Genomic DNA, 15,900 nt, shown 5'->3' with positions numbered 1-15,900 from the left:
ACTACGCGTGCAGCGGCAACGCAGAAATTTGACGATAAAAATCATTACGCGCCCTTCATACTCTTCAAACTAACACTTTGAACACAAACTCTGACACGCATATGCCTGAAATTGCGCTACTGAAACGTTTGTTATTAATGGATAACGAAAATATTTGTGAAGAACCAGCCCCGTTTACTATTCAAGAGTACGTTGAGCATGCCTTGGGAGGTGGTTATTCGCGGCACTATCGTTATGGGGGGTGCTCCCCCTTGCCGCCGTGCTTTACCCTTACGCGGCGGCCAACCGGTACTTCGAGTGCCACTTGCTCAAGCAACGCGTTCGGAACCCCGTGCAGCATCTGCCAACGCACCTGATCGCAGACGCTGCGACCAGAGGCGCAGCGTCTCAACGACAGCGCCTCAAAGCGCTAGCTGTCACGAGTGAAGAATGCAAGAACGCTCCTTACCACCGTGCCACCACGCGATACCGAACGGTACTACCCTGTCAGCGGTACCACCATACTGTACCACGGCGCTGTAGCACGCTGTCGCGTGGTCTTTATATTGAAAGCGATCTGCTTTGGGGGCACAGTCTAGGTGGGCCGACTGCTCGTAGCTTTAGTTTGCGTAGCTCGTAGTTTGCGTTGAAGCGACAGACAGCACGAAGGTCGCTTCGCTCGCTGATGCTGCCGCGATTCCTCACGCCAGCGTTTTGACACCGAACGTCCCCCGTCATCGGGTGTGAAGCGTACATGTTTGCCTGTGCGCGCTGACAGCATGCTATAGGTAATTTAGATAGTAAGCGAATGTTTACAACGGGGCGTTCTACTCCGGCGGCTGCTGCGTATGGGGCAGCCGCGCGAGCCCTGCCTTGAATACGATCTGCGATGCGGACAGTGTATGCGTCTAGGCGCACCGAGGGCCGATAGCGTCGTGTCCGACACACACACACACACACACACACACACACACACACACACACACACACACACACACATATATATATATATATATATATATATATATATACGCTTGCGCGACACCCGCGTTCACGGAGTAAACCGTCACTGTAACTTTTTTTTTAATGGAAGACAGCCCGCATATGGCGCTCCACTGCGGGTGGATATTTTCGTTCGTGTGTAACTGCGTATGAGATCATGGCAAAGGTAAGCATTGATAAACTGAATGCTGCCAAGAAATTGCCAAGAAATTGTCAAGAAATTGCCAAGAAATTGTCACATATTGCCAAGAAATGAATTTTGGAACTCGGACATCGAGTATCCTCCATGGCTGCTTACAGTTCCAAAAATCGAATTGTCAGTAGATGGGATATTCAGCAAAAGAGACATGTTCATTCGAGCTGCTCAACAACTAGCGCTGTACCAGATATATATGCGGTATTCAGGATACACACACGTCTATACAGACGGCTCCAGTACAGCAACCTCTTCAACTTCATCATTCATTATACCGCACCTCAACAAACAAGAATCATTTAAGTTATCTCGTGCGACTTCGTCCACAACGGCTGAACTGTTCGCAATCCTATGTGCGGTAAAATTTATATTGTCAGTAACAGAAGCGCAAAAAGGGGTAATTTTCAGCGATTCACAGGCGGCTCTAACATCACTCTGCAGCACAAAGGGGAAAACATTCAGTGACAGTATAATATATGAAACACTTAAAAACCTCACAAAGGCAAGCGAAGCGAAACATGCAATAGCATTCCAGTGGATACCAGGGCATTGTGACATTCCTGGCAACACAGCAGCCGATGAAGCAGCACGACAAGCACACCTCAAAGATGATACATCTCCACTCCCAATATCAAAGGATGAATTACTCTGCATTATAAGGACAACGTCTCTCAAAATGTCTAGAAACACTTGGTTTGACCAGAATTCTAAGAGCTCGGACTTATACCATATTGATCCATTTATTGAATTCAAATTTTCATTGTCATTAGATAGAACTATGGAAACCCTTATTCATCGATTAAGGCTAGGCACTGCCTACACAAAGCATTTCTTACACAGAATTGGCCGTGCGGAAACCCCCGAATGTGATTGTGGATTTGTAGACGAAGATATATATCACCTCCTTCTAGATTGCCCACATCACGACACACCAAGAAGCCGACTTAAATCAGTGCTAATTAAATTAGACCGCAGACCTTTCAGTTTAAGGAAAATTTTGGGCCCTTGGCCAACAACGGCCTTGCAGAAGAGCGCTTTAAAAGCACTAAAGAGTTTTCTTGAAGACAGCGGCATTGCTGGAAGTTATTAGCACTTTCATTGTTCTCTTCATTTCATTGTCACTGTGTATATCCATCTGTTTGTGAATTATATTATGTTGACTGTTCTGTTGTGACTGTATGTGATAATGCATTTACACGATGTATGTACCACCCGCTGACTAGACAATGTGTTATTAGGCGGCAATATCTTTTGTACTTTTGAGACTTTCATCTACATAAGTGTGGAGACATATACATTGTATATTGTATGTACCATGTGTTCCTTACGTCATAGTGTTCCTGTGGAAACGCTGCGTGATAAGTCCTGGTGCTTGGGTGAACAGACTATTTGATATGTAACCTTGAACCCTGTACGATGTGTGACGGAACCACTCAAGAGATGAGGAGTAGCCGGCGCCTTAAATTGTGCGCCAACATCTCCTTATATCATATCAATAAAAAAAAAAAAGTCAGTATGACACTTTCCGCCAAACCGCTCGTCTCTGCTGTATCCGTCCGAGTTTTTCGTTATGCCGTCGGCCTCGTTATCGTGCCGTCGTCTTCAGACCACCCCTGACCATCCTCCTGTTCACCCTAGGTACATGACGCAAATGCAGGAAATGGGACAAACTAATACGCGACAAGGACAGTAATTTTGTCCCGTGTGCTGCATTTGCGCTGTTAACCAAACACCGCTCGTGAATCCAGGGCGGGAGGTGAGGAGGGGCTCCTGGGGACCCGCATCACAACGTACCCCAACCCCCTCCAAGAGATGCCAGCTGGAGGTATAGAGCATGTAGCTTTCGAAGATAAGCTCGTCTGGTTGAGCCGGCCCTGCTAGAGCTGTAAGGGAGCAGGATTTCGTGCAGAGCTCTGCACAGTGGGAAAGGCGTTACCATGGACCAGACAAAGTGCAAATATATGTATAACCACTCTTGTGGCGAGAGGAGACCCTTCCTTTTTTTTCCGGTCACTTGGATCAACGACACTTGCACAAAATGCATCTTGCGCAAATTGTCCCAACACTTCTGCGCCCAGTTCACGTACATGTGGCGTCCACGTCCGGGCACGCCATGTCTGGAGACCTTTCCTTCCAAGCTTTCCCTCATTGGGCCGATGTCCTTTCGCTCTCGCGCGCACGTACTTACATGGACCGTGCGTGCTCGTACTTCCACTTTTATTTTCAATCTCGCCGCTACGCACAGGAGGAAATGCTCACGCACGACGCGCGCCGTCGCGACTCCATACGCCGAGCTCAGCGCGGTCCCGCTCGGACGACCCCGGGCGCATTCGGTCCCACAGCTGAGGAATACGGCTCTGATCGCGTGCTCCGAGATGTTTATACGCGGTGTGCGAATCAGGGAAGCGTGCGCTGGCGTTGCGTATCGGGGTCCTTTCGCGGACGGCTCTCTCCTTTTTGTTCGCGCCGCTGTGGTCATTTGGGACGAGCTCGTATAAAAGCGACCGCCGACGGGGCAGTCCGAAGCGATTCATTTCAGACACGTGCACCAAACCTGGGCCGGGACAACGCGCATGGCCCGTCTCCTGTCGCCACCCGGCTGGGGTAAGGCGTATACGGCGTTCTGAGTGCGGACATGTGCATGCTTATAAGCTGCGCTACCAAGGTGGTGGTGGCGTTTTTGCAACTCAGAAGCACACGGCGATGTCCAAAACGTGGCTTCCATGGCGTATTTTCGGCCCTGAAATAGCTTCCGGCGCGTGCAGTCAGCAAAAGCATGACCTTCTTCGAAATTAGTTTTTACTGCTAGGAGGAAGCCGTGACTGGTCGTAAACTTCGACACCGCCTATTCGAGACGGCGTGTATGTTTCTGTATTGGCCTAATTGACCTCGGATTCGGCGTCATGTCTTTAACGCGGCTAAAAGATTGTATACTGACCCCACAGGCGGTGCTGGAACACCGTCCCCATCGATTATTGGCCCAGAAAGAGGCGAAGGCACTTTTTAGGGATATGCGAATAGTAATTTTTGAGACCGAATCAAATACGAATAGAAAACTGCCAAAAAGCGAATCGAATATAGCTCATACTTATCGATTAGTCCATGGACAGCCACTTTCACCATTGTATTAAAACACTGTTGGCATCCCATTATTCGCTACGTTAGCAAGTTACCGTCAATACGCTGCACATTATGAAGCAAGCTTTATCAAAAGCTCGAATGGAGCATTATAACCAAATATTAAGGCTTTTTCGGAGCACGCGTGGTGGTTCATTCTCAGAATGAAGATTTAAAAGGCATTCTTATGAGCCCGTTAGATTACGTGTTTACTTTCGAGACTAGAACGGTAATGCGCGTTGAGCACAGCAATAGCAGCGCGAATAGAAAGCCTTTCCAATAGTATAGGAAGGGTTGCTGCCACGTGGTGCTACTTTATTATATCAAATGATGTTGCAATGGAGCTTATTCATGGCTAATTTCACGAGAACACACACTCGCAGTATTTATAAATAGTACCAAAGAATATTCTTTGTCGAATGTCCTGTATGAGAGAAGTTTGAGGGCAAATGATTGCGATTTAGATTTTAAAAAATCTGGCTCCCAGAGCGACATAGCGCTCTGACGTTACTTCCCGTTCTTTATGTCCACAGTGGCAGTGATTAAATTTGCTTTTCTTTTTTTTGCTTTAGCTTCATTATTCATCGTGCACAGCTGGAAATGTGAAGAATTGTAATAGTGCTTAAACAATATTCGTATTTGTGAATAGTGACTAGTCAATACAAGGACCGAATCGAATAGGACAACGTATGACTCGTTATTTGAAAGTTTCAAATATTCGGGAACCCTATACACTTTTGTGCTCCTGGAGAACGACTGGCTTGCGCGAGCACATTTGACTGCGCGCTGCTGTCTTTGCACGGGTACGCATTCACAGCCTCTCTCTCTCTCTCTCTCTCTCTCTCTCTATCTATCTATCTATCTATCTATCTCTCTCTCTCTCTCTCTCTCTCTCTCTCTATCTATCTATCTATCTATCTATCTATCTATCTATCTATCTATCTATCTATCTATCTATCTATCTATCTATCTATCTATCTATCTATGTTCCCATTCCCCACCTTATGGTAACCAACCAGCCGCTCTTCTGGTTAACAGCCCCACCTTTTCTTTTCTCTCTCTTTAACGGGCCTCGAAACTTCATGAATCGAGAGTTCTCCCACTTCGTGCCTAGCCGCACCGAAATCCGCCATAACGTCCGTACGTACTTTGACCGCGACTTCACGCAAAGCATCAAAACAGAGTTACCCGGCACCAGACTACTGCGGGCGAAGGCGCTTCTGATGTATACTGAACAAAACGACAGTCCGCGATAGCGCAAGGTAAAATAACTATTTTTCATAGAACTGAAAACTTGGTCGTGGCTAGCTTGCCTCGTAAGCATAATTTTTTTATAGAAGGTGCTCTTTTGAAGTACCAAGGACAAATTAGTTCGAAGCAGCAGGCTTTCAGGTGGTGACGAGATTTTCATTTCAACGATCGTGCAGGAAGTGCGTCTCTCTTGTGTCCAGGTGAAGAGTAATTTACTATGCACACTTTTCAAGTTTACATAAGTTTCTCTCCCACGCGAACGACGATGCACAAATACATCGCAGCCAAGGATGCCGCATGGGTGCCGACCCTCATTTCTTCTCGACATTTTTCTCTCTTTTTTTGTGTGTATGTGTGTGTTCTTCCTGTTTCTCTCGCCTCTCGTCCCTTCTCTCCATTTCTTCTTATACGAGCGGTAGCAAAAGCCGGCAGCATGCTAGCAAGAGGTTAAGGAGCCTTCAGAGAACGGAACAGGAGCCGTAGGTGTCGTATGCGGCGTGCTTTTGCGGTCTTTGAAGAGCCGGTCAACCCGTCAGTGCGCGAGTAACAAAAGGTATGAGTTGACAGAATGATTGAGTAGCGTAGCGGCAATGCGTCGGGTAAGCTTTAAGGTGTTAAGATGGTTACACGGAGTCTGGGGGCAATGGATGGGGATAGTTGAAAAGAAGTGGCTTGGTCTTTCAAGGGGCGTTCGCCTCAGTAATTCGGCGTAGGCGTCGTCCCGGCGATACACAGAAGTGGCGCGACCCGGTGGGGTCAAGGCTCCGAAGAAGCTATTCTGGCTGTGGGACTTTGTAATGTGTCGGTGAGCGTCCTTAAAACAATAAGAAGGAAAGAAAAAAAGAAAGAAAGAATAACGGCAGAGCATATAGGAAGGTGACATCAGAAACAGCGGCAGATGTACATGGGAAAAGGGCGCGTATAGGTGACATGTACGTAAAAGCGTGCAATAGAATACTAATTTGAGTGGTAGGAAAGCGGTGCGGAACAACTTGAAATGGAGAAATAGGTGAGGTTAAAGAATCGAGGTTAGCTGGCGGCACAATTCCTTTCTTAATGATATGAGAGTTTCTGGTTCAAGTTACAGCTTCTAGCGGTTCGACGTTGCCACGTCCCAAATTGATTCCCGTCGGGTGTAGGCATTCGAACTTGTATATGAAGACGGATTCCGTGCATTTCCTCTCGCGAGGTGAACGAAAGTTAGTCTGTAGTATATAGAGCCTTGCTTTATCAAATACATGGTCATGTTCATTGAAGTGGCTGGCTACGGCTTTAGGTAAATTGTGCTTTGTATCTGCGCGATGGCCGTTGAATCTTGTATGAATTTGTTGTCAAGTCTCATCTGTGTACTGTTTGTTACAAACGCCACATTCTAGACAGTAGACTACGCTGCTTGACGGGCAGGTGAAACTCGAAGTTAGCTAGTGAAAGTAATCCGACGCTGTACTTTTTTACTGTAGTAGCACTGTTTGTATTGAAGAAGTATTGCTGTCTGTCGAAAGGTTTCCTATACAGTGTGGTCCTTAGTGTCCCATTGTCAATATATATTGTTCCGTCCGGAAAGTTTACTTACACAAGGTAACTTCGAGTTGTGGAAAAGGAATTGTGTCATTTAAAAAAAAAGCTCCAGCGTACCCGTCCCACACATGATAAATAGCGCGGATGTTTGCTAGCTTTGTTCATAATCGTAGTGAAGCAGGGTAACTGGGTAAGGTAACCAATTCTTCCCAGAACTTTCTCAGCAGCACATAACGGTGAACAAGCCGACAGTACTCGCATAGGTCTGTTCTTTGCTGCAAACGTCTGTATTGACTACGGTTTGTTATTAATATACGTAAAGAAACTTCTGTGAAAACGGTGAAAACGTTGACGGTCACTTTAGCAAAAGCTTAAGAGGATGAAGGCGAAAGCATTCGCACTCACGAGACATTCATTAAATTACTTGACATTCTCATTCGAATGCGTTGTCACTTGCTATTACTTGTTTTCTACCACCAAAGGTCGCGAATTCGAGTACCCTAATTAAATATATACCACCAAAGGTCGTGGGTTCGAGTCCCGCCAATGCTCGTGGGTGACACCATCAATTCTGGTGCCATTGAATTTTGTTTCCATAACGCCGGATGGTCAATTTTTCGATAACGCCGGACAACCTATTTTTCGACCCATGAAGCACTTAAGGCTTTCGCCTTAATAATTGTATCTGTCAAGCCCGCTATATGCGGCGCATGATATTTTTTGAATCTTCAACGTGAGAACAGGGCCTCCGCGTACGTGTGCGAGCTCACCACGGCTTTCCTCCCCCTCCCCCTTCTCTGTCTTATATTTCTATTCCCTCTTTCCCGTGCCCCAGAGTAGGGTAGCCAACCAGAGGCATTTCTGGTTGACACCCCTGCCTTCGATATTAATTTTCTCCTCCTCATCCTCCTCCTCCCCATCCTCCTCCTCAACGTGAGAACTGAGATTGCAGGGTACTATTTGGTTTGTCCACGTGCCGCGTAATTTCGACTTCAAGCTGGCTAACGACATTTTTATCCAAGCGACGCAACAACTTCCAGTAATTTCACGTATATGTTTTTGAGTTAAGCTTGTAGGACAGATGAAGGGACTAATCCTCTACTAAATTCGGGTTAGGACATCTCCCCGAATTTGTACCTAAATTAAAATTAATTTTCTCGAAGCGCCATGCAGCAAGGCGTAACGAATCAGAATTTCCATTTTGTGCCGGTATATCGCCAGTCGCTTGCGAAAAACTGCAGCTGAACGACAACTGATGAAAATTAATATTGCAGTTCAATCTCTGGACGCAGTTGGACAATGATATCTCCAAACATTGTCATCAAGAACGTTGTGTCCGTTCGCCTAATTTGATTCAGAAATCAAATAGTCGTAGATCTTATATTTTATTCCGTCTTTCTTTTTTTTTTCATAGTCCTTCCCTGAGAAAAAATATCACAGAAAGGTCGCAACTATCCTTGCCACCCCTCTCACAGTCACCTGCGTATAATAAAAGAAGGAGGGCGATCGGACGCTAACGTAATCTTCGCCGCATTTCGCAGGTGCATTGCGGCGAAGCACAACGCAAAACTGTCAGCATTCGGATGCGTGGCGCCACCGCGTGTTTCTTACGGACACTAATGTGCTAGCGCATGACCTCTGAGACTGTCGATCCACGGCAGCGCTGACCCGGCAGCCTATTGCAGGTGCATTGCGGCGAAGCACAACGCAAAACTGTCAGCATTCGGATGCGTGGCGCCACCGCGTGTTTCTTACGGACACTAATGTGCTAGCGCATGACCTCTGAGACTGTCGATCCACGGCAGCGCTGACCCGGCAGCCTATTGTTCATAGGTAATTGCAAAGAGAGGAGGGCGAGAGAGTTTCGCTGTAAAATCATTTTAAACATACTCCACCGCTTGTCGTTCAAAGCAAGCTACGACCTACTCACGAAATAAATTTGGTAAAGCGCCTGCAGCCCGCGCGCTGCCAGTCCAGCGCCTGTGCACAAAAGAGCGATTCGCGTTCTTGGCATCGCAACAATTTTGATTGATTGATTGATTGATTGATTGATTGATTGATTGATTGATTGATTGATTGATTGATTGATTGATTGATTGATTGATTGATTGATTGATTGATTAGCCTATGATGGTTAACGTCCCAAAGCAGCACCAGGGTTATGGCAGACGCCGTAGTGCAGACTTAAACACGCGCTTTTGACCACTTCGGATTCATTAACGTACGCCTAAACATAAGCACACAAATGTTCTTGCGTCGCGCAGTCATGCACCATCGCGGCCGGTGATCAAAACCAAAGTTTCGTGCTCAGCTGCAAAGTGCCGCAGACATTGGACCATCACGTCAAGAAGAGGTCCGCCTGCTTGCAGCAGGCGGACCTGTATTCTTGCAAAAGTTGGCGACAAATTGATAATTACTCCGTCTCAGCGCCATTTATAAAACGCTGTAGGGTGCGAGGCCCGTCACATTCGATCTGGTAACATAACAGCACCCAATAACAGGAGAAAGTTGACACGGAGCGTAACAGGCTGCGCGCCATCCATTCCACGTTGATCCACACGGCTCAACATTCACATTTTTTACCCTGCATAACAGTGTAAAAGAACCTTAGAAGAAGCCGAAGCACATCTTTAAGTATCCAGTGTCATGGCATGCGCATATGTCACGGTGTGCCCTTCTTAGTTGCTCGGAGAGCCTGAACACCAAACAAAGTCTCAGTCCGAGCAGTTGATCAATATGAAGACAATTGAATACAATTAATGCATAGTTCGTCTGTCATATAATAGTTGCCTACTTTAGACTAGCCTATAAGTTGTATTTCCTGCATGCCATATTGATTTGTGCTGATCGAGGTAGCAGGTAATCCTTTGCTGAGGATACAAAAAGTGAGGAGGGCACGAGTTCCTAATACTCTTCGTCGTGTATTGGCTCTAGTGACAGTAAACTACATCAGAAGGCACGCACTGTTACGGCCTCCTGATCAGATATGTGCACTTCCAGAAGCACGTCACATCGTGCTTGTCGGCCATCGGGTTCAAATCACAGCGTACCACTGCGCGATATCCCTTTTGACGCAGCGCTCTCCGTGTGCCTGGTGGCGGCGACGACCCTGGTGGCTCCTTCCCTGCAGTCACAGATCATCATCATCCGGCGCACCGAGGAGGCGGCCGACGACGGCTGGATCAACGGCGTCCAGCGAGGACGGCACCTGCCACCGCCGCCGCTGCCTAGGCCGCCGCCGTCGTGGTCGCCAGCCGGTTGGAACAACCACGGCTTCGTGGCGGCCCGCCGGGTGCACCAGCCTTGGCACGTGGGGCCCACGTTGGTGGGCGCGGGCGGCGGCATCCCCGGAGGAGGAGGCTGGAAGCCGCTGTGGATCCCGCTGGACGGCAGGCACGGCTGGAGGCCTCAGTGGCCTCCGAAGGTGCCGTCGTCTACACCGACCCCATCTTCGCCTACGCCCTCACCGCCACCACCTCCCCCGCCACCGCCGCCACCGGAAGAACCCAAGCCCACGGCAGAGTCCAACCAACAGGAACCGCCAGCCAAGCAGGTCGTGTCCACAGAGAGCCCCAAGGCCTCTCCTGGTGATACCGGAAAAGTCAAGGAACCATAGTCAGCAACTGTATGCCGGAGAAGGCGGGTCGTGCCGGTGCTGCGAGGCGGCTGAGCGCCATATCAAATTGCGTTTATCTCATATTCTTCCCGACGATTGCGCTGACGTAGCACTTCCGATAACCGCGCGGATGTTGTACTTCCCTGCTACTGCGCTACATGTGTTCAAGACGACGCTTGCAGAGACACGTCTCTCACACCTTTATCACGTGCGCATGACCCGCTCTATCGAGACTAGCAGAGAGGCATGGCAGATTGACAGTCTGTTGATCAGTTCGGCCTTTGGTACTTACTCTAGGTGTACACAGGCGAATGTTTCTCAGACGTGGTTCCGCGCATGCGCAGTGACTCTGATCGCGTAGTGTGCGACTGGGTTTCGGTTTTCACCGTCCGCTGCGACTCTCTGCTGTTTATAGACAGACCCGATCAGTGAGTTCACCGTATACCAACAATCATGGTCACATGCTAACACTGAACCATTTTTCCTATAACCCGGCTAGTCAGTCCTCAGCTGTCAATTCTGCTCGACTCACGTGTATTTCCTCCCGAGAATGTTGCTCTCGGTTCTCTTACGCACGAGCTCTCCTTTTGGTTGCGCACTGCGTTTGGCGCGCAAGAGCTCATGTTCACAACTCTTGCTCTTTAGGACCACAGCTTGCATCCGCCGTTATTTTTGTCAGCGAATATCATTTCGTACTACAGAAAAAAAGCAATGGATGCGTAGACGATTACAGTTCTATAACTTGTTCTTAAAAACTCAGGCGACAAAATTGCAGTAGCTGACCTGTGTTATCTTTACGAACTTCGGTACATGCTAGTCGTTGCGAATTCCTTAAATTTATATTTTTTGTTGTTGTTCAAAGTGAGCTCCTGCAGTGTAGCCGCCGTCTATTTCGGAATGAGCTCAGGGGATGAAAATGTCCCAATTTGGTTTTATTTATCTGCGTAATGCTTCATATCCTAGCTTAAAGTTGTTTTCACCGTTCCAAAATGATAGCAGCAGAAAATCTTTTACGTCCCGCCCAAACGCCGCTTAGTGTGGAGCGACGAAATATCTCTTACGTGACATCTCAGATCCGTGCTCAAAATTTTCGCCAGTGGTGTTTACTTGCTAGCTGACTTGACTGTCATCGCTGTGCATTAGGAGGCAATTCTTTTCAGGCCTAATTCAAATTTTCTTATTGAAATATATGTTGAATGCGGTGACTTTCTCTACAGGCAACCATAAATTTGAGAATTGAAATTAAATTTGCAGTATTTAAAAGAAAAAGTCGAATTCCAATGGCTGAGGGAAACCATGTCTCGTGGCTGCCATCTATATACGTCTCAGAGAACATCAGAAAAATTTAAATCTTTTTGAAGTAACAGCCTTACAATTATGCAAGTCCGCAACAAATACATTTTCGAAAACATTGCCCATGTGCGTCTAAAAAAGAAAGAGGACAAAAAATCTATTTATTTTTGTCGCCAGTTCTAGAGCTTCCCTCTGTAACAAAAATGAATAAAGTGAGTAATCTTGCAGACCTCACGTAGCCGAGGTATCTATTTCGTGCAAACGTAGATTTCACATGTTCAATTTGTTCACTTTAATCGAGCACTGCCAGGTGCTACGAGTTCAGCTGACCAGTCACACGCCTTGCGGTAATGCATCAACTACGACGGCCTACTAGGCGGACAAACATCCCCACAAAATTGCCATAGAGCTCCCGTGAAGTTCCGAGCTAAAGAGCTGTTTCGAAACTCTATCAACTTACTAAACCATTCTTGTTTCTAAAGCTAAAGTTATGCGTGGAGAAACACCGACAAAGACTATTCCAAGTGTATTTACAAGAGCAGGCCTGCAATAGAGCAAGGTGGAAAGCAAATCGCATCAAGAACCCAGAGGTACCTCGACGTTTTCATTGCGCTGCCAGTCTCTTTAGCTTCTGTTGTATCATAACAATAATAATTTTATAAGATTGACCGACCGTGAGACGCGTACGTATGTGGCAGAAAGTTAGGTGAAGCAGTATACAGTCTGTCACACTCGCCGCTTAACGTTATTCTTGTAGTCAACCGTGACTGAAAATTTCTTGAAAAGCCCTCCGTGTTGTCATATTTACAGGTACCTTTGATGTTGACAATGCAAATATACTCACTTATATCGTTTTGTCTAAAGAGCACCCACGTCTCATTTTCTTTCCGGTTTGCATGTTTGGATGCTAAATATATGCGGCGTTCGTTCGTGAGCAGCTGGCGCACAACATACGTCCCTGGCTTCTTGACGTCATCTCTCTGAAGAACTTGCTTGCTTGTTTTTTTTTGTTTTTTTTTCAGGACTGACATTTAGGCTAGCCGGCAACGATTCATCGATGAATTAAGCCGCACACACCAGAGGGACAAAAAGAGAAAAGACGACGACGCGGAACACCATTGCATTCACCACTAAAGTTTATTTTAAAGTGGACATTCATAATATATAAATTCAAACAGACACACCTGGCAAAGAGATTATCTAGTTATTATGCGAAGCGAGGCACAAGAAGCAACCGAAAAGGCAATCAAAACGCACCTGACAGCGCCTCCCGCTCCAGCATGAATAGCGTTTTTCGCTGCTGCAGCATAACGAATGGTTGGCAAACGCGCATGTCGCTCGTTAATGTTATCTGGAACGTTTCTATCATGTCTCTGCTGTTTTGGTCACGCTGTTTGTTTAACGCAGTTCTTTCATTTATTAACGGCTTGCGCTCGCAATACGCTCTGCATCATGTGAGTGAGAGGTGCTCTTTCATGAACACTTGTGCCGAAGCAATTTGCTCACTTTAGTCTGAACGGTATAATTCCGGGCAGTTAAGATAACGCACAAAACACCGATTGTACAGTTTTCTACTGCTGTGAGTTATTCATCGTTGTCGTCTAAATATATGAAAGAGAAAATTTTACTTTCCACCCGTTTGGTGGCCCGAAGCTACAGAGGTAGCTACAAACCCTATAGAAAGCTACACGTAGCTATACGAAGCTGCAAAACCCTATACAGGTTTCTGAGAAAGAACGCTTCGCAGCTGAAGAAAATTTATCTCCCCCCTCCCTCCCCCGGACCAGGACGAACTTTTCTTCAACTTCGAAGCTGTCTTTTTGAGAAAAGCTACAAATCGAGTTGATGTCAAATATTCTCTTTCATTAGGTTCCTCCGCTTTGCGGGCTTCCGCAGAAATTATTTTTCATAGAAACATGCTTACATTGCGCCAAGCTCGTCGATGCACTTACATCAGATTGCTTGAGTATAAGAGCTCCTTAAAGAACAACGCGCAAATTCACGTTCGACACAGCGCTATTCAAATTGTGATTGTAAACTCTTATTCAATAATAGCAACTACTAAAAATTGTCTAACAATATCGACTAGCTCATCAGAGAAATCATAGAAAGGTTCCAAATGTAACCTAAGGAGTAGCGCTTGCATAAGTCAGCCATCCGTAAATTATGCCTGCCTCACTGTAAATTATTTACAGTGAGGCAGACAGGGCGGCCTGAGCTACAGCTTGCTGTAATCTGCTACTCTGCTCTGGGGAAAAGGGACACGGGGAAGAAAGTTTATGATGAGTTATGATGATAAGAAAAGACGGTGTGCGTATACCGGTTCACTATATATGTTGCAGCATCTCTAAAGACATGTGTCTGTAGTTCAGTGGCTTGTAGAAAGGCTATAGCTGACCTCGCAATCATGGCTGCGCTGTTTGCGTCAGGCCAGCTACGGAGCCAAAACAGTCATGAGATAGTAAACTGAGTACAAAGCTTACCCGATTAGATTTTCAATTGCTCTTAGTGCATGGATTTGCATAAGCAGACCTTTTGCCCCATACGTGTTTTCTTGAGGGTGTAATATTACGTGAACAAGTACTTTGGAATGAAATTTAGTTGCTTTCAAATAAAGTTTACTTGTACATGCATACTGTGGATCGCCGTTCTTTCTCCTTTATTTGTTTTCTCTTGTCTTTTGTTCGCTATTCAAGTCACAGATGGCTTGACCCTTGCGTTGAACTGTGCGTGTCTTTGCTGTTGTTATAGTACTCTCCCATTACGTATTCATTTCTGATCTTTTGTTTATGCCGTACAACTGTCTGTGTGGCCCACGCTGATCGCTAGAATAAAATTAGCGATGCTGCACGACCACGTGACACCTGTGACGCCTGATATATATATACATTGAAACTGGTGCGTCTCCGTCCGCTACGAGTAACTGAAGCTAGCGGATATCCATGGTGGTTGGCTTCATTTGTCATTTAAAATGCTCGTTCGACATTATCAAAACCGAAAGTGGGACAAGATTGTAACTGATCGTAAGTAGAAATAAACATGGCGAAAATATCAAGGTGCGAAATGACGCAGACAACACTGGCGCTACGCTCACAATTGAAGTATTTAATAAGAATCGAAGTTATGTGTTCGTATCTGGGCGAGCAAATGCACGTGCTATGAGGCACATCAAAATGATTTGGAGAATACACTTGCATAAAATATTTTTACGAACCATTTCTCTGTATAGTGAGCGCAGAATACGACGATCGCCGGGACGTTGCACGTGATCGCTCTTCGCCCCTCATTTTGACTATTTCAATCTGTAGATACTACGCACACAAACTTTGTTTTACTCTTCATCTATTTGGCGCCCCGTCACAATATCACTGAAAAGTTGTACTCCGGCAATACTGAGAGTAATGGAAGTCTAGCTGAAGCACGTGGCAAAATGTTCATAAAGGTGGACACCAAGGGTGACAAGCGCATATCTGTAACGTGACACTGAAAAAAAAAAACAAGAGAAGCATCAGCTGACTTCAGCGATTCCTCCAGCTCTGAACTCAATACGACAGCAACGACCTGTGTCAGCGGACAGGGTCATTCCCGTCGCTGTTTTGGCCCCAACTTGTTTAAATTAGGTTCAAAAGACCTAAAAACTTTGTTTGGCCCCAACACATAATAATGATGATGATCCTCTGCCATGGCCCGTACCCACTACGGGTGATAGGCCGAGGATCAGGTGGCAGGAGGTAGCCCCGGCACATGGCACCATCTTCCGAAGAACAAATTCTTAGTCAAGCAGACAACGCCGTCCTTCTTCGCTACGTTGTTTGTTGTGGCCGCCGAAACGCATTCACAGGCGCCACTGCTATCAGAGCCTGCGTGGAGTGCAAAAGCCCGCTCATGTTACCAGGCACCAAACCTACGCCACAGAGCAGTGGTCAGC

At 46.5% G+C, this 15,900-nt stretch overlaps 1 protein-coding gene across 1 annotated transcript; it reads left to right on the top strand.

The window, feature by feature from the left end:
* The first annotated feature begins 3,726 nt into the window (after positions 1-3,726).
* Positions 3,727-10,912, top strand: LOC135898691 (uncharacterized). The gene is made up of 2 exons (XM_065427787.1): positions 3,727-3,781; positions 10,141-10,912. Exons 1-2 carry the CDS (start codon positions 3,751-3,753, stop codon positions 10,677-10,679), a joined length of 570 nt encoding a protein of 189 aa, XP_065283859.1. The 5' UTR covers positions 3,727-3,750; the 3' UTR covers positions 10,680-10,912.
* The last annotated feature ends 4,988 nt before the right edge of the window (positions 10,913-15,900 follow it).

This window comes from Dermacentor albipictus, chromosome 3, assembly GCF_038994185.2.
Source record: "Dermacentor albipictus isolate Rhodes 1998 colony chromosome 3, USDA_Dalb.pri_finalv2, whole genome shotgun sequence".
Taxonomy (NCBI): domain Eukaryota; kingdom Metazoa; phylum Arthropoda; class Arachnida; order Ixodida; family Ixodidae; genus Dermacentor; species Dermacentor albipictus.
The sequence above is the reverse complement of the archived record's forward strand: the minus strand, read 5'-3'. Positions and strand labels throughout refer to the sequence as shown.

Excerpts from the sequence above, each read along its gene's own strand:
- LOC135898691 (XM_065427787.1), top strand. The coding sequence starts at position 3,751 with ATGGCCCGTCTCCTGTCGCCACCCGGCTGGG. Across the intron at positions 3,782-10,140 it reads CCTGTCGCCACCCGGCTGGG|CGCTCTCCGTGTGCCTGGTG; the intron begins GTAAGGCGTATA and ends CTTTTGACGCAG.